Here is a 19,490-nt window from a genome sequence, read left to right as displayed (position 1 = left end):
GTCAAGACATTCTGACGTTAAAACACCGTGTTGTTTGCTTTGTGGATTTTTGGACCAGTCTCGATGTCTCTGATACCAACGTTTCCACTTCAGTGTTCGATGCTTCTTCCGGTACCCAATTGTCTCAAAAAAATACTTTTTTTCCGTAATCGAATGAATGCGAAGTAGATACGTCAGTAGACGCAGCATGGGTGCTTAATGCCGCTTCAACAGGTAGTATCTGATGAATAATTGTTGAGTTCCATCCACAAATAATGGCCAAAGTTCATATGATAACATGTAATTTTTACATGTTATGGAGCGATTGAGGTCCATATAAAGCAGGTGTGTGCTGCAGTATTGTTAGTAGCGAGGTCAAGAGCAACTAGACAAGCTGATCTACATCTCCATATCTTCATATTCGTCGATTGAATCGGTTTCACTATGCAAGGTGAGTGAGTAATCCTGATCTGAGCCATTTACATGTCCATAGAGTTTCATTTTCAATTGGTGAGATTTTCCTTCGCCTGTGAAAGAAAAATCAACGTAATATACATGAATAGACACAATTTCCAAAGATCTATTCTTTTTTTTAACTTTGGCTATTAGTCACTGATGTACGACTAAATAAAATCACTCTTGGTCGGACTCGAAATCATATCCACCTACTGCGGCCTTTACTTCACCCTACAATGCGCTATCAAATGTAATCTTTATTTTGCAGTTTCCATGATCGTTCTAATCGTTGCCTTTCTTCTGACCACCATGATACACCAAGGCGAACCACAGTCGAGAATCCAAAACACTTGCAGGGATAGATTCATGGGCTGTGGCAGTCGAACAGCTGCTAGAAAGTCCAACTGTTGTTCCACCGCCTGGCGTTTTTGCTTCCTCCATTCGCGATGGTGTCATCGACGCCAGTGTAGCAGTTTATACCGCAATTGTATGTGCGGTGCTGGATATCAACATTATTGCTAAAGAAATGTTAAATGTATACCTTGAGATGTTATAAAATTTAGTGGTGAAAGTCAAAGGAAATAAATGTCCAAGTTAATTCTGAAGGTATAGTAACTGGCTTTTACTTTGATAAGGACTGTATTAGTGGCTGCTAGAGGTGCCTTCACATGCTTCATTGCTGTACTTAAGTGGTAACTAGCGAAAAATAATTTTTGTGGTACCACATCCTTCCAGGACCTTTTCTGGTTTTTGCAGAATAGGTTTGTTATAGCACGAGCATGACGCAAATATTAGCAAAATAGATATGCAAGCGCAGTAGGATGAACGGAATTTTCCTTTGGGCTGAAGTCAGGGCACGGCTAATAGTCCATTGGCCAGGACCCCCAGTATTATAAGTGTGTACCAATGTAAAGGGACAAATAGGACGTTTGCATGATGGCGTCATTTGACTCCTACTACCACAATGTTTCGCGAATTTTCTTTCTTATTTAAATTTGTATTCCCTCATGAGAATAGTAAGACAATTGGTGCTAATTAACTGAACAAAAGAAAGTGTGCAAGAGAGTTTTGTAGTAGAGGTCAATGGCGCCATCGTGCAAATGTTCTATTATAACATGCATTTCTGGAAAAAGCAATTACAATTACCGAGTCCAGTAATCGAACCCGCCCAGAGGTGAGAGGCAGTACTGTTACTTAATTGGCCTTATTATTTTAACGCGATACGACGGATGATGTCACGATTTTTCATCAACAATTTCGTTGCCCGTTTTCAATTCGTGGAAAAACTACGGTTTTTTGACCTTATATTAATCTTCCTTTTAAAGTTTGTCCGCGTTATATCGATTCCACAAAGCTTGGCGATATCTATTTTTAGTAACCATGGAAACGCTATTTTACTATAGGAAGCCCAAGCAATTTACTCGTACCCTTATTACACAAAAGAATATATGTAGAATTGTTTTTCATTAGATAATATCCAAAGCATTTTTTGCCGCTTATTTTATAGATTTTTGCATGCGTGCTTTTTCTGCTGTTCTTTGTCTCTGTACGCAATAGGCTGCTCTCAATAGACGTCACTTCCGGTAATAGCTCTTTTTTAATGGCTTGTAGAATCCTGGAGGTTGTTTTGATCTCTTGTTTTCTGGTTTGATGTCGTAAAAATAGTCAAATACAATAGTTTGAGGACTTACTTTGATATGTTTTGACTTAGCATTCCCAAGTTGCCCCCCAGTCAACCGCTTGTTTGCTTCCCAGTCAACTCCAAAAAGTCACGTGATTGATAGTAAGCAATTTAGAGCCACTACGACGAGTTTTAGCATTTTTAAGGGCCCACCAATAACTACAAAACTTTTTTTAGATATTATTACGATATACGATAAAAAAACATACATTCCTTTGTAATAAAATACAACACAATTTGGCACAACACAAAGTCAATATCATCTGTTCAATTCAATTTATTTTCCTCGAGCGAATAACACTTTTATTTTAAAACTTCATATCAATTTTTAACACCAATTTTCTTCTATGAATACTAGCTTTTTATGCTATAATCTATGTAATGGTAGGTTTAACTAAATATTACTGTTTTATTGGATTATTCTGTGCACTTTTTCACACAATCATTCGCTACGTCTTCTCACAATACAAGATAAAAGATGAATACTAGCTTTTCATGCTATAATCAATGTAATGCCGGTTGGTTTAACTAGATATTACTGTTTCATTGGATTATTCTGTGCACTTTTTCACACAATCATTCGCTACGTCTTTTCACAATACAAGATAAAAGTCCTAGATACATGTTTCCAGCTTAAACTTCGACTCTGGTATCAACTATACTAGTTCCTTAACAAAATTAACATGACAGTAGACCGTAGACCTACTAAACGTTGCACTTATTTGTACAATTTTGTTAGTTAACTTTTTCATGGATATAATGTACGCACTCTAGTATGCATACCATATGCCCGTAAATTTTTTTTTCAAGGAACGCGCAAAAATTAGTAAGTTCAGTAGACCACGGTAGACTGTAGTGCTCCGTAGGTCTACAAAACTTCGACTAATTTGTACACTCTTGTTAGTTAACTTTTTCACAGACATAAGCACTCTAACTAAAGCTATTTGCATTTCCCTAAAATTTAACTTCTCAAAAACATCTAAGGTAATTAGCAAAGATTCATTATACAAGAGATTATAGAGTATGGTGATTACTTCATGTGGGGGTATTTCCATGGGCCGGGGTTGGAAAGTGCTTCTTTTATGCTCATTCCCGATGTCCATCTCAGCAGATACATTAGTCCACCAGCTTTGTCATTAGTACCTGGGGAGAAATGGGACAAAAATGCGTTATTTGAGCCTGAATGTATTTTAGGCGAAGTTAAAACCGAGTCCAACCGGTCAGCGGTTTTGCCTAGCGACAGTGTGGGGAAGCCCATCGTGTTTCAGGGGTATTGGCAGGTTTTGTAGCGTGACAGCTTTGTCGTTGTGTTGTCGTTTGGCCAAGCACTTGTGAAAATATTTCTCCCTCCCACCCATCTCTCAGGAGGAATGTAGGACATGGTAAGTATCTCCACCGCGGTAGGTGTCACGGGTGCCAAGTGGGCGATGGACTTTGGCCCGACTACCATGGTCAACTTTGCGAACGGGCTGGTTAGGCGCGACTACCCCTCACACCCTGAATTTGAATTATTATTTAAAACCATCCATTTTATTACGGACAGAAGAAAAAAATGGGACTTTCAGAGCTTTACAGCGATTGTATTGTTGAAGCTGTGCATTCTTAACTTTACTGTTGGTATTTGCGAATATTTTGACGGTTAAATCTGGCTAACACTGATACTGCAGCTTGGTATGCAACATGCAAAAACTTTCATCAGCATTTAATGAAATTTCTGTACAATGTTAAAGTATGAATCAATACTCAATGGAAGGGGATATCAAATAATTGAAGGTAAAAATCCGAATATTGCTACTAATGAAAACAAAAAATTTAACAAATAACAGGCTTAGAACCGACGACCACCCCTGTTCTAATCCTACTAGTTTAGGCGTTTTTCCATTTGGATTTTCATATATTCATATGTATGAGAGAAGACCTCGGCACTTACCAGACATCCTAGCACCACCGAATGGCTGTTGTTGTACAATGGATCCAGTACACTTATCGTTGATATAAAAGTTACCAGCAGAGTCTCGCAGCATATCGCTTGCTTCTTTGATAAACTCTCTGCAAGAAATAAAACATCTTTCGTTTTGCTCTTCCGCCACGCACAGAATTGTTGTGAAACGGTTCAGGGATGAAACTCAAGACCCCAGAGGTGAGAGGCAAGTGCACTACCACTACACCACCCTTGATTCACTAATGTAAGTGATGTTCAGTCCAGGAATCAAACCTGAGACTAAAGAGGTGAGAGGTGAGTACACCACCACTACACCACCCTTGGTTCACTAATGTATGTGATGTTGAGTCCAGGAATCACACCCTAGACCCCAGAGGTGAGAGGTGAGTACACCACCACTACACCACCCTTGATTCACTAATGTAAGTGATGTTCAGTCCAGGAATCAAACCTGAGACCCAAGAGGTAAGAGGTGAGTACACCACCACTACACCACCCTTGGTTCACTAATGTAAGTGATGTTGAGTTCAGGAATCAATAGCTTTACAGGCTATACTAAAACAGAGCCCATCTATGAGAGAATCCCACTTACTTATCTTCTCCAAATATAGATCCTGTCAACCCAAACTCGTTCGTTGTGTCAACCTAAAATGACCATAAAATCATTACAAAAATATTCAGTTTTGCAATCTAAACTCATTACAAAAAAAGTTGTCAGAGGAAACAGCGAACAGCAAATGTACAACCCCCAAAAAAATTCTGTTTACACTTAACATAATTATGCAAACATTCGATTGACAATATTGATACACCAAGCATGAACATTTGTTTTTGACAGCCAAGATAAATACTAAATAAAGAAGACTATTGGCCCACAATTTCTTTAAGTCGTGCAACCGATATTCAATGTTCTCTCCGACCACCTTTTTCGAAATAAGTGCACATGAATACTGAAGTGCTAAGATGCTGTTACACGCAAAAAAAATAGTTGCAAGTTACAGAAAGTAGTTCTAATTCTCATCCAACAAAAGTGTGGAGAATTGAAGTTACTAGGTGCTTCATGCAATGCACAAGGAGTTTGTTCAACTTATGAAACTTTTTGCAAGAAAGGTAAAGAGATAGAGAAATCTGACAACCTTTATTACATGCACGGAAATTTGACTGAGATAATCTGGATTCATTTGTAGTCGAATAAAATGTGTTCTGATTAACCTAGCTCTGACTCAAAATGCGAACTGTTTGATACTTGCCACTTCCAACGTCTCTTTGTACTTGTTATCTGGATATACGTAGATGCATACCAAAGGTCCAAAGATTTCCTGTAAAAATGATGGAAAGTAATTTTTAAATACTTAACATTAGATCTAAGTAGATTTAACTGTGTGAGTATGGTAGGGCATGTGAAGGAAAAGGGAAGGAAAGGAAAAATGAGGAAGGGATTGGAAAGTAAAGAGAAAGGGGAAGGAACAATGTAGAAATGGAAAGAATGGGAAGGAGAAGAGAAGAGGAGAGCAGAGAAGAGGAGAGCAGAGCAGAGCAGAGCAGAGCAGAGCAGAGCAGAGCAGAGCAGAGCAGAGAAGAGAAGAGCAGAGCAGAGCAGAGCAGAGCAGAGCAGAGCAGAGCAGAGCAGAGCAGAGCAGAGCAGAGCAGAGCAGAGCAGAGCAGAGCAGAGCAGAGCAGAGCAGAGCAGAGCAGAGCAGAGCAGAGCAGAGCAGAGCAGAGCAGAGCAGAGCAGAGCAGAGCAGAGCAGAGCAGAGAACAGAAGAGAACAGAAGAGAACAGAAGAGAACAGAAGAGAACAGAAGAGAACAGAAGAGAACAGAAGAAAAGAGAACAGAAGAGAACAGAACAGAAGAGAACAGAAGAGGAGAGGAAAAAGAAGGATAAGAAAGGGACAGGAAAAGAAGGCAAGGAAGGCAAGGAAATGAAAAGAAAAAAGTCTATGAAAGGGAAAAAAGACAAAGAGTCTAACCTCTTTCATCATCTTGTCAAGAGGATCCTTGGTCTCTACAATCGTTGGTTCAATGTAGTATCCAACACTGTAAGAAAGCATGATGATCAGGAGAGTTCAAATACAAAATCAGCCAAAAATGCTGAATTTATATTCATAATTAATTGCATTTCTCGAAGTTCTTTTATGAGAATATAATAATAATAATAATAACAAAAACAGCAATAACAATAATGATGATAATGATGATGGTGTTGGTGATGATGGTGATAGTAAAGATGATGATAGTGATCAAGATAGTGAAAATGATGGTGGTGGTACAGGTGATAAAGCCAGTGATGATGAAAATTAATGGTTATGATGATGGTGATAAGATTCTTTGTCTGAGTTGTATCCATATTCATGTGTCTTCTTATTGCTTTTGGTTGTCCTCAATCAATATTTGTTTCCATGACATTCCATAGGCACGTGCATTTACAGCTTTGTGTTTTCTGACAATGTTATGGAAACGCCTTGTGATTGACGTCCAGCAAAACCTCCTTCATCGCGACAGAAACAATCGCTAGAGGGCACGTGTGATTGAGAATGGCTGTAAGCAATGAAAACAGTGGTTTCTACTGTAAGTCTTTTAGAAGTCCTTAAGCATAGTACAGAATACACACATACACATTGAATATGAATTATTATTATATAATTACCAAAATATCTATTTTTATTACACATTTAAGCTCGATATCCGTGAAATAAAGCCGTGAATAAAAACCATATCAGTGAAGTGATACGATAGCTTCACGGTAAGCTATAGAATCTAGCGATAGTATTAGTCAAGAGTGACGAGATAAATCTCTATTTAGTGTTTATTTCTATCAAATTCAAGATGAATTTTGTGCTTCTTACATTCTTAATTAAGCTTTAATATCTTGAATGATATTGAATTGGAAACGTATAATTCTTTAACATTTTGAAATGGTGTAAGTCGGTTAAGGATATTTAAGACAATAAAACATTTTGTGTGTGTTATATATCGAGCCTAAATGTGTAATAAACAAATTATTACATGTTAAGAACTTGATATCGTTTTTATTCAGCGAGCGAGTCCTCGAGCGAGTTCGCGATATGATACGGAAAAACTCGTGAATAAAAACGATATCAAGTTCTTAACATGTGATAATCTCTATTTCTCTAGTTCGAAAAATTGATATCTTCACACTTGAAAATAACATGTTATTTTCACGTGTGAAGATAACCCCATTGCGATGGCTATTCAAAAATACACGAAAAGAATTGCCTGATAAAGCCAAAACATACTTCATTAATAATTATATAATAAACAGAATATTACATGGCCGCTTGAATTGGAGATACGAATTTTATCTTCTCGTGTTGAAACTCTTTTCAACACTCAAAGATAAAATTCGTATCTCTGCGCGCCCATGTAATATCCTCTATTTATTTCATACTGAATTTGTATGGCTTTTGTTCTGCAACAAAAACTGCATAACAAAAGAAAATTACGATCAAAAGCGTGTAGCTCGTTCTTGTCTCAAAACGCAGTTTACATGTTTATGCATATATTAATGAATTAATGCGCTCCTTCCAAATATTTATTTCATACTGAATTTGTATGGCTTTTGTTCTGCAACAAAAACTGCATAACAAAAGAAAATTACGATCAAAAGCGTGTAGCTCGTTCTTGTCTCAAAGCGCAGTTTACATGTTTATGCATATATTAATGAATTAATGCGCTCCTTCCAAATTAAGTGCGGACACTGTTATATAATTAAACTACAACTGTATTTACCTCTTGTCACACTTTCCTCCAGCAAGGATGGTTATGTTGCTGCTCTCTTTGCAGTAGTCAATATAGGACTTGATGTTATCAAAGGACTTTGAAAAAATAAAATAAAATAAGGGAAAGTTCATTTCGAAGCTAAGCCTACATACACTGGAGTTTAAAAGTCATTGATAAATCTAAATAATAAAAATCTTTAAGAAGAGATAACTAGCTAAAAACTAGTGTGAGCTGCATCGGTGTTTCTAATGAAACAGTAATGATAAAAGGGTAAATCGTACACCATGAAAAGATGGAAAAAAAAATTTTTTTTAATCAAAATCTTTGGTTAACTCACATTTTCATCAATGACTGCTGTAACAAAGGTGTTTTCAAGATCATCAGGCTGGGAAGAGAAACAAAAAAATAAGAAAATGAAATAATGAAAAATGAGACAACAAGAAATGTAAAAGAAAATGAACTTACAGATCCCATTTTGATTTTCTTGTGTTCTTCGATCAAACCTTCTTTGATCTGGGAAATGAAATAAATATTATTGTGAGTTGGGGTGATGTCAGGCTCTCAGCATGTGATAATTCTATTTATAAAATAACTGTTATGAATGTTGCGTTCTGATTGGTTTGGAGCGCGTGCTTTATGAAAGCACATTGCACGTGCTTGCACTTTCCATTGTGTCATTCCTATCTATTATTGTAATTTGTATTTTATAAAAGAAATAAAAAACTTGCTTGCTGTGCTGTCTACAGTCATAAAGCACTTGGGGATTGGCAGAACACTCGAGAAGTGTCCAGAAGCACTCGGCTACGCGTCGTGCTTCTCTTAACACTTCTCTCGTGTTATGCCAACCCCTGCGTGCTTTATGACAGCACACAGCACACGCACGCGTTTTCTATTTCTTCAATTTTACACATATATTGTAAGAGCATTGAAAAATTTTTATTATTTATTATTGTTATTATTATTATTATCATTATTATTATTATTATTATTATTATTAATATAAGCATCAATCTATCATTATTTATTATTATTACCTATGATGGCAAAAGCTAATAGATTTTTGGCATCACTAACCTGTGGCCATTTTGATTCTGGGACATACATTCTTGAACAGGCAGAACACTTCTGTCCTTGATAGCCATAGGCAGCTCGTATTGTACTCTGGACAACAATATCTATTATGAAAAAAAAAGATTAAGTGATTGCATGAATGGTTAGATGGATGAATAAGTGAGTGAGAATATAAGTGGATAGATGAATGGATGGATGAATTGATAGATGGATGGTTGGACGAGTGGGTGGTTGGAGGGAAAAATGGATTGATGGAGGAAGGGAGGGAGGGACTGACAGACAGACAGACAGATGGAATGGCGAATTAGTGAACAAATGGATAGGTGGATGGACTGACAACTGGATAGATGGAAGTACAACTGTTTCCATTGATAAATGAAAATTAAAAGAATGAGTGAAAGAATAAGAAGGAATGAAAACGAATGACTAATAGATGATTGAATGAATGGATGGAAAGAATCTGCTTATTGCAATTCATTGCCCATTCTATTAACTAGTTTATTAATGATTATTAACCAATTATAACAAAAACGACATATACAGTATGCCATTTATCATAGTGTTACAGAAAGTACTCACCAACATTGGCAGAGTTGTGCACAAAATGATAATTCTTTCCTCCACATTCTAAAATGTAAAAACAAAAGCATCAAACCAACAATTCCACATATTCTTCTTTAGTCTCATCTAGCATTTCACTAAAACCCTATTGCCAAAAATGTGCAAGTGCAGATACTGCAAATACTCCAGTTTCGAGTTCTCTGTTGCTCAGGGTTAGCTCAGGGTTAGGTCTCCTGGGAAGCAGAAGTTAGGCCCTGTCCACACGTATCCGAAAATTTTTGTATCCGAAAATTATGTTTTGTGGATACGAAAATGTTTGCGTCCACACGCAGCGTATTCGAATTGTTTTCACCGTCCACACGTATCCGTTTTCGTAAAATTTGCGGATACGGATACAAAAATTTGCGGACACGTGTGGACGCAAACCGTATCCGAAAAAAAAATTTGCAGATACAAAAATTTAAGGATACATGTGGACTGGGCCTTATTGTAGTGGGTTTAAGCCTGTGTAGGTCCCAAGGGAGAGGGTGAGTGTATTTAAGAACAGAGCCATGAGTGAGTTGGGGCAGTTGGGAATCTTGGCTGACAAAGCGGTGGTAGAAAATGTTATAAACTGAGTCCGAAACAGTTTACAGTTACAAGTTTGTGAACCTGCCATGTTCTACAGATCCAAGTAATTAGAGTATAGAAACTGATAACCAAAGTGAGTAAAACCAGATCATAGGTTCATGCAGAACGTAGAACATTCGTGTTCCAGTGAAGGTGGTGGAATTTGTATATTTTGTATTCGTTTTGTATTTCTGAAGGTGTGGATTTTTTACTTTGTCATTGGGGAATATTTAGACACAGATTCGAGGTTAAGCCTGAGTAAATGAGTCTACGATCAAGGAACACAGTGGTAATTTTGAATGCAAAAAGGTCTATTCTATGCACTGTTCAACTTACCTCCGATAAGCCTGGGATAAGTTCTAAAAAATAAAGATCAAAAAACACAATTCAATTAGTGCACTTTTTTTTCTTCTGAAACTTCTAGTAGAAACGAAAATGTCACTTTAGCAGCATTAGTGGGGAATTGGGGGAATCAAAGAGCAATGTAGTGGTAGTACACTCGCCTCTCACCTCTTGGGTCTCAGGTTAAATTCCTGGACTCAACATCACATACATTAGTGAATCAAGGGTGGTGTAGTGGTAGTGCACTCACCTCTCACCTCTGGGGTCTCAGGTTTGATCCCTGTACTCAACAGCACATACATTAGTGAACCAAGGGTGGTGTAGTGGTAGTGCACTCACCCCTCACCTCCAGGGTCTCAGGTTTGATTCCTGGACTTGGTATCACATGTGAGTAGAGTTACTCTGCTGGGTCTATCCTTAATTCAAGTTTTTGTATCTGGATTTTCCAGTTTTCCTCCCTCTGCAAACCTAACAAATGCTAAATTCAAATTCAATCTGTGACTTGAATATCTAAGCCCTGACTTAGATCAGCCCAGAGGTCGTTTCGGGAATCAATCTGCGAGTTAGCCATGCACTGTGACTTTCATCAGCCCAGTGGAGGTTGTTTTAGGGTATCAATAAGATGTGGTTGAATACATAGTGAAGTGTGCTGAATAAAAATCAAAGACCCAAAAGTATTCAAACAACCAGACAGTCTGTGGATATGCTTCTTGAATGAACACCGGGGGGGGGGGGGGGGGGGGTACTCCGCCAGAATTTGGGTAGGGGTGTTCCGCTGGGATTCTGAAAGGGGTACCCTGTTTGTGACAAAAAAACTCAAATTTGTAGACCCTGTTTATGACAAAAGATATAATTTATTGCACTGAGTTCCTGTTTTAATTATCATGTTATCTCGCGTATCGTTTTTTTACGACCATAATAACCAGTTTTGGTCAATACTAAAGTAGAAACCCTGAATATGACAGGAAACTCAGGAAGAACTTGGAACTTGAGTGAAATTGCATAGCCTGTTTATGACAAGAAGCTCGAAAAACCATGCCCTGTTCAGCGGATCATCCCGCATAGTCCACATATGGGAGTACATACCCCCCCCCCCCCCCCCGGGAATGAATGAACAACATTAACTAGTGTGCCCAGTGTGTAAGTCGGGAGTAGAAAACGAAAAACACTTTCTAGTTTGGTGTCCACTATATGACTCTCATAGAAACGACTTAAGAGAGTTCATAGAAAAAAACACCAGCATTAATTTCAACAATATGAGCGCTGACAGTCATTTTATGTTCTTAATCAATTCAAAATCAGCGTCTCTACAAAGAGCCATATCAGCATACATTCATCAATGTATGCTGATACGTGAAAATGAATTAAGAAAATTACCTAATACATAGTATATATATATATACCTATAATATATTTGGAATCAAACACTCATGTACTATTAGTATAAGGTGCCAAATAAAATTGTATTGTATTGTATTGTAACTACAGTCCTTATGCCATCTTACCTGTAAACATCCAAGTTTTTAGCTACATTCTGCCAGATGGTTTTGAATGTTCTATAAGTAAAAGAAAGACAGACTGTTTAGTCTTCTATCAATTGAAATCATTTTGTAAGAACACATCAACGTCAGCTTACCCTACACTTCCAGTGAAATTGACAGCTGCAAGATGTGGTGAAGTGGATATACTCTCGCCAAAGGCTGGTCCAGAGCTGGGAATGAAGTTCATGACACCTACATAAACATGAGAGAAGGTTGATATGTGCTTGTTCAGTCCAGTGGAAGAAATAATAAGGAAAAAAAAGAATTCAAAGATAGAAGCACTGGTGGTGTAAATGAATTACGGTCAAGTCGCCCGGAGTTTTTCACTTAAGGAAATTGTCAAACCAGTAACACATATATACCAGTAACTTATTTAGCAGTAGTAAAGCTTTATATAAACATTTGTAAGGCATTTTAGATTAGTTTTTGGCAATTATTACAACGTACGAAACCCGATCAAACAAATATCCATGATCATGATCGATTCATAAAATATTCAATTCATAGCCAACTGGGAAAGCTCGTATCTCCTCAAGCAACCCGGACTTGAATCCCAAACTTGATGTTATATGTGAGAGGAGTTGGTACTACAGGTGCAAGCAAACTGCTGGACCCAGACAAAAAAAAACACCCATGATTACATGTCATTGTCTACTGTCATGCCCAAAAACATTGACGGTTTATCACTGATGCTTTGCAGTTTTCGCACATCTTGCCAGTAAGCACGCTTAGCAGTTTACCCACGTGAAAAGACCAAAGGAATTATAGAGACAAACAACTTTTTTGGGAGTTACAGTAGATGTTATCAACATGACGTTCACTGGATTTTCTCCCTTTCACAAAAATCAACTTCTAAATTCCAATTCCACCATGGAACAAGGGCCATGTTTGTTAGCAACTGCATTATGAGTGCACATGTATACCCTTGAAAAACAAATGACGGTCATATTGCAAATTTACTTTTTGGTGAACATACACTGTAGAGGCAAAGAGAAAAATTATCAGGGCTTAAAATAACAGCAAATCAGTCGCCAGTCATGATCACAGGCCAAATTACAGTAGTTATAACTTAAACACACCTCATTTCCGACTATACATTAATGGATAAAATGACCAGCAAGGCAAAGATTTGATCTGTCAAGTCCCAGCAGTTCTGGACAGACATTGTCCGGCGTCCTGCCCTTCATTTAAGCCCTGATTATAAATAGTAACATGCTCACCATCTGGAAGACCAGCCTCCTCGAACATCTCCATCACACGATACGAAGACAAGATAGCTGTACTTGCTGGTTTCCATAGTACAACATTACCCATGATGACTGGGGTACCAGAAAGGTTGCCACCGATTGCCGTGAAGTTAAAAGGTGCAACAGCTGCTACAAAACCCTACACATAAAAAATATATTTAAAAGCTAATAAAAATATAGTGAGGTCCCAGGCTCATATTGTGAAAACTATTGCCTTCCCTTGCCCCCTTGCTTCGCCAAACAATACCATGCTCTATTAAGTAATACAGCACACAGAACCTATAATGATTATAATAAATTAGCCGTGTATACCCACCTCCAAACCACGGTAAATAAAGGAGTTTTTCACTCCCTGTGGTTGGTGAAGCTCAGGCCCTTCAAGAAGTCTCTGTTAAAGATCAATGTACAAAAGTATTTAGAAAATGTTGTCAAGGTTAGGTACATAATAATAAATATTATTATATATATTATTAAAGAATCCTAGTCAACTACATTGCATTGCACCCCTATATTATTGTTTATATCCTTTGTCTACATCCCAGTGATGGCAGAGATGGGAGACTGAGGAAATTTATGGACTGCCAAAATTTGAAAAATCTCACGGAAAGCATAAAATGTCTACTTTTCATTTTTTTTCTGCTTATCTTAAAACGTCTAGCAGGAAGGCAAGACAGAGGGAACTGGATCTTCAAACTTCACCTACAACACCGCCATATTGCCTGGCAGAGAAAATGGCCGATTGTTTTGATTCCGGCATGCAATGCATTGTACAGGGTTTTCAATAGAAGCCGGCAACCTTAGCCACTTCCCAATGTAATTGTAAATTTTGATTAAAGTTCTTTAAAGTTCGTTAAAATTAATTTTAACTCAATCTTTGTTGCTGTACTACAAAAACTGCGACGAAATAAAACTACAATGATTGTCGTCCGCCATCTTGAATTTTTGTGAGAAGAGTGAGACTGCTGACAAGTATGCCTCAGTTAAATGCTCCAGTGATTTACCGCCTATTTTAATTTCAGAACCTCCTACCAAAAATTTTATTGACAACCCTGATTGTACTTGACTAGGATTCTTTAATATTATTTTAACCCTGAAAAACAAAAATTTGAGATGCTTACCTTTCCATTGTAGATGTCAAATCTGTAAAAGTCAGCCAGTTCTAGAACACAATCAATATCTGCTTCATAGGCAGTCTTACCCTATGGATGAAGAAGAAAACAGATTACCCTTGTGAAATAACTGGTACTTAAAATTAAAATCAGCAAATAGATTTTATTTTTGTTGTTGTGTGCTAATAATGATAGTAGGAAAGTTAGCATTCTATTATAGTATAGGCCTTTAATTAAGTCATTTAAAAAAAATTCTTTTTATGATATTATGAGATATTCTGTGAGGTTTGTTCCACTTGGAAAACAAAACACTCAAATCACATCTTGAATATGTTGAAGTTTATAGCACCCATATGACCAGATATATAATATAATTCATATATACATCTGGTATCCCCTTTAGCCAATAACTTTACCTGTCCAACCATCGTTGTTGCCAGAAATTCATATCTGTATTTTCCACACAAAAGATCCAAGAATCGTTCAAAAATTGCAGCCCTGAAAAAAAAATGAGGAACTCTGATATGACATTTTTTTACAATCCAGTCATCCAGTGTAATGACCCCCCCCCCCCCCTCCCCCCATCATCATTAAAAGAGTAGACATATTTTATTTGGCGTTTTAGGTAGAGCTGGTATCATACTTTTATGCTGTTGACAACACATTGATTAGTAAGATAAAAGAATAATATAACCATTTACTATTCATCCCAAACTTCAACTCAAACCCTTGAAAATGTTTTCAATAAAATATATTATTTTAACAAATATTAGCATCAGACACAGTGAATATTTACCAAGACGTGAGTCTTTGAGTGGCGTGTTAAATATTCCCCAATATTCCCCGTTTTAGTATTTTTAACACAAGTTAATTTAATAAATAACGGAGAAAGAGGGTTTTTTGGTTAAATTCTATATATCTCTGCAAGCAGCACAAATTTGATTACAGACTCATTTACTCAGGCTTCGCCTTGAATCAGTGTCTAATTACTCACAAATACCAACGGTAAAGTAAAGAATGCACAATTACTTCAACAATACGAACACTTTGAAACTTGACGGACCTTGACTGGAACAAGTGAATATTCTTCACAAAATCGAGGCTAAGCCTGAGTAAATGAGTCTGTAATCAAGAAACAAAGCAGTAATTTGGAACTCCAAAAGTGTCCATTGTGACCAATGAGCGAACCAGATTTATTATATTCACTTAAAAATACTTATTATGCTATATTACCTTTCATCAAAAGGGGTTCTTTCCCAAGCTTTACGTGCTGCCATTGCTCTTTTGATCGTTTCTTTGATTAATTCCTATCAAAAATTCAACCATATGTAGATTATTGTAAATGACATTTGGTACTGTAGAATCCTGGTTATATATAGCCTCACAGCTCTCCCCCAGGTTACGTATAAGCCCATGCAATTACAGTACTAGTGTAGTCTAAAGTAGGGCAATACATTGCTGGGTGTTACGTAATATAATCAGCTAATCTGATAAAAGTCTTGAAACCTTATCACATGTACACCTATTTCAGAAATCGTTGTCGCACCAAAAGCCTCAAGCAACAAGCCAAGACCGCAGAGAACACCAGTACTGTTAGCTGTAATTAGTTTATTCATGGTGCATTTTTCATTTATTAACTTCACAAATTGCTCCAAGCAAGGCTGCTTGAGACGATAATTAGTGGAGAGCTATAGCCACTTGCATGGACCATGAATAAATCAATTATAATTAAAAGTACCAACATTCTCTGCGGCCTTGGCTTGTTACTTGAGGCTCTTGGTGCGACAACGATCTTCGAAATCGGTGTATATCGAAATGGTGGTCAAACAGTGAACATCATGTGCTGTTACCCAGAAAGAATTCCATTGAAAACTTGCGATTCAGCTGATGAATAAATGACGCCACTGAATGACATTCAAGTAACACAAACAAATTTCTTCAAAATTTCACACACAAAAAAAAAAATCCAAAAAAGGAATTTGTTTAGCACACCCCTCAAACTAGATCGTACTTACCCCATCTGCGATGTGAAATTTTGCAATCTTGGTTGCATGATTATAAGGCTACAAAAGAGAATAGTTCAACAAATATTAAGATTAAGTGTTTATATTTTATGTTGTATAAGCATCACAAAACCATTTCAATCTTGCAACCAACCAGTGACCCAATTGGGACTCAGAGGTCAAAATGCAAATATTTTACTGCATTCGAAGGTGCACGCTTTACCCTTTACCTTCTCAATTTATTAGGGAGTCCTCCTTATAAAAGATATTTAAAGCTAAAGCTTTAACAAAGGAATACTTGTAAACAGATGCGGAGATCCTGAGGGTTGAACCATGGACCTCTAGAGTAGCTCCTAGAGGTCACACAATAACCAACTAAGCTATGCCTTCTTCTAGTCAAATACTACCAACAAGGGCTGCAGAGAATAGCCAAAGTGCACGAGCACAAATCTCTAGCACAAAGCATGATGGGAAACTGATTAATTCACAAATTAGAACAAAGAAATCAATAGAATTATCAGAAAAAATTACTCTGTCATTGTCATCTGTCAAATTGAAAATGTCGAAGGAAAAATTGTCAGAGAGATTTTTAGAGCTGAAAACCATAAGTCCTCGGCTTCCATCGTGCTTTGTGCTAAAGATTTGTGCTCGTTCACATTGGCTATTGGAGCTACACTGTATACCCTTTCACTTTCTCTGTTTTGTAAGGCATATGCTCGAGAAAACACTTGTATTAGTGTGCATTTGAATCAAGCAAAAAAAAATATTTGCAAGAGAATATAACACAAGGTCTGAGGTTCAGATATAACTCAAGGTTAATAATATACTTACAGCAACTTGGTACTTGACTTTTCCAGTGAAAATTTTCTCCCCACCACAAATAACTGGTACTTCCACTGTTTGGCTCTCTACATCCTTGATGGCATTCAGAAGTTTGGTTCTGTTTTCACCATCGATATTGGTCAGTGGTTCATTTGGTGGCATAGACAAACATCTTGTGCCAGCAACCCTATTGTTTGGAGCATAACATTTGACATTTATTATATAATAAATGATATTATCAAACTCATTAATAATTCATGAGGAAAACACAACAAAATCACAACCGTGAAGAGTGTTGTAAATCTGATACAAAACTGTGTTCATTTGCATTAACTTTAAGTTGGATTTTCTTGGCCAAATTCATTTTAATTTTGAAAATTTTAGTGAAACACAGAGGAACTAACCTAGACATTTGATAAGTCATATACAGTATTCGTGTCCGTGTTGTATCAGATATACAATCACTCGGCTAAGCCTGATACAACACGGCCACTCATACTGTATATATTACTAAATCCCTCTTCTCATCCACCTCCTGGTGCTCTTTGTTCCCGGGTGGGGGGGGGGGGGGGGGGAGGGGTTACTACTACCCCAACTTGGGTAGGGGTGTGCCACCAGGACCTCAAAACCCTGACCCTATCCCAGACCTAAAATTTTGATTTTACATACCCTACCCCAGACTAAAACTAAGAATTCTACACCCTATCCCAGACTAAAAGACGGAAAAGACAGTTATTTAATAGATTGCAATCAATATTTACTAACGTTTTTATTGTTTTTGTGCCGACAAAAAGCATACCCTATTCGCCAGACAAAAATGACCAAATCGTTAACCCTATCCCAGACTAAAACGGCCAAATCGTAACCCTATCCCAGACAAAAATGATACCCTATCCCAGACAGAATGTCAAAAAATGATACCCTACCCCAGACCCAAAAGCCGAAAAACCATACCCTATAGGGCGGCACATACCCGTAGAGCAAATATACGGGAGTACCCCCCCCCCCCCCCCAGGACTTTGTGAGAGCACACAATGCCTCGACACTTGAAAGCTGTTGCTTATGGTTCAATGTCTTAAAAAAAACAAAAACTGGTCCAATATCTTGGACATAGAAATTATGCCACTAGTATTGCCGTACTCCTATGAACAAAACTTACAGCACATGCACCATTGAATTGGTGAGGTCAGAGTTTCACTAGTACCAGCAATTTGCAGATGATGGCTAGTAAACACTAGCGTTTGACTCCGACGAAGGACTAACGTCCGAAACGTCAGTTCCTATTTTCACTACGGTGTAAAACTTATCAAACTACGATAACAGTACCAGCAATTGTTTATATTTACACACGAGCATTTAAAAAAATTCCAAATACACCCACGCATTTTTGGTATAGGATCATGTTGGTATTAAAAATATTCTAAGTCGTGGGTTGTAAGTGATAAAAGATTACTGTTAATGAGGTTCTATTTAAAATGATGATGTACATAAGAATTTGTGTTTTCATAAGACGCCCTTTATAAAATAATTTTGGTCAAAAAAAAGATGTACATAAAATAATGCACCATTTTTTTTTACATTTATATTCTTTTTTGCGTCTCTTATCCTTTAATTTTTCTCTAAAAGCTTTTTAAAGTTGAAAATTGATTACTGAAGAACGAGGATCCAGAATAAAAGATGTCGGAATATTGTACTCCCGGGTGTACTGCATGATTTCCAAACTATAAACAGCTGAATATCCAACCAACCATGGCCCCGATTACAACTTAAAAAATACATTTACAAACCTGAATAGCTTGTTAGCGAGTCTGCCTCGTAATGCCAACATATTGTAGTATCTGTGAGGAGAATTTAATGCTAGAATTTTGGTGTTTGCAAAAGAAGCGTGGAAAAAAGCCAAGTTTGACACGAAATCAGGCGATCATTTTTTGTCATGCGGTCTGCCATATTTAGTAGTAAAAAGAAGGTGTGTCAACCAATCAGATGCCTGCAATTCTGGACACAGGTAGCCCAACTTCTATTAGACGAAGGACTAGCGTCTGGAACGTCATTAAGTTTTTTCATCTTTTCACGGTGTAAAATTTACACTTTTATCATCACTGTTTTAGTAGAAACACCGACGAAGCTCACTAGTTTTTAGCTAGTTATCTCTTTTATTAGACTGTTAACAGCCCCTAATAACAGTCTATGGTTTTAAAACAATCTTTTTCCAAAAAGTTTCAATGGACTTCTTTACTATTTGTGCAATGTTTATGTAATAAAATCAACAAATACTAACTAAAAATACTGTTTTTTTAGGGTTATAATTTCCAGACAAAAACATGATTTTTCAAAATTTATTCTTGAATGATGTTTTGGGCTTCCTGTGGTAGACATCAGACCAA

General features: G+C 37.2%; 1 protein-coding gene and 1 long non-coding RNA gene across 3 annotated transcripts; one reads left to right on the top strand and one right to left on the bottom strand.

Moving 5' to 3' along the window:
* LOC116293533 (uncharacterized) lies at positions 1-1,040 on the top strand. The gene is made up of 2 exons (XR_004196822.2): positions 1-430; positions 704-1,040. It is a non-coding gene; the product is annotated as an uncharacterized LOC116293533 (long non-coding RNA).
* A 1,337-nt stretch (positions 1,041-2,377) lies between these two features.
* LOC116293545 (delta-1-pyrroline-5-carboxylate dehydrogenase, mitochondrial) lies at positions 2,378-19,034 on the bottom strand. Of its 2 annotated transcripts, XM_089029774.1 has the most exons (21): positions 18,894-19,034; positions 17,116-17,293; positions 16,297-16,344; positions 15,515-15,588; positions 14,698-14,779; positions 14,291-14,371; positions 13,489-13,560; positions 13,146-13,311; positions 12,021-12,117; positions 11,890-11,940; positions 10,379-10,401; positions 9,452-9,499; positions 8,876-8,976; positions 8,267-8,314; positions 8,139-8,186; positions 7,811-7,896; positions 6,031-6,097; positions 5,309-5,377; positions 4,651-4,703; positions 4,047-4,165; positions 2,378-3,259 (listed from the first exon to the last, which is right to left on the bottom strand). In XM_089029774.1, the coding sequence occupies exons 1-21, from the start codon at positions 18,932-18,934 to the stop codon at positions 3,147-3,149; spliced, it is 1,665 nt and encodes a 554-aa protein (XP_088885900.1). In that variant the 5' UTR covers positions 18,935-19,034; the 3' UTR covers positions 2,378-3,146. The 2 variants fall into 2 exon arrangements, with proteins under 2 accessions (XP_088885900.1, XP_088885901.1); XM_089029775.1 differs by lacking the exons at positions 2,378-3,259; positions 4,047-4,165; positions 4,651-4,703; positions 5,309-5,377; positions 6,031-6,097 and adding an exon at positions 6,237-6,598.
* Between the last annotated feature and the right edge of the window lie 456 nt (positions 19,035-19,490).

This window comes from Actinia tenebrosa, unplaced genomic scaffold, assembly GCF_029948245.1.
Source record: "Actinia tenebrosa isolate PJP-AT-01 unplaced genomic scaffold, QUT_ActTen_1.0 PGA_scaffold14__42_contigs__length_11649687, whole genome shotgun sequence".
Taxonomy (NCBI): domain Eukaryota; kingdom Metazoa; phylum Cnidaria; class Anthozoa; order Actiniaria; family Actiniidae; genus Actinia; species Actinia tenebrosa.
The sequence above is the reverse complement of the archived record's forward strand: the minus strand, read 5'-3'. Positions and strand labels throughout refer to the sequence as shown.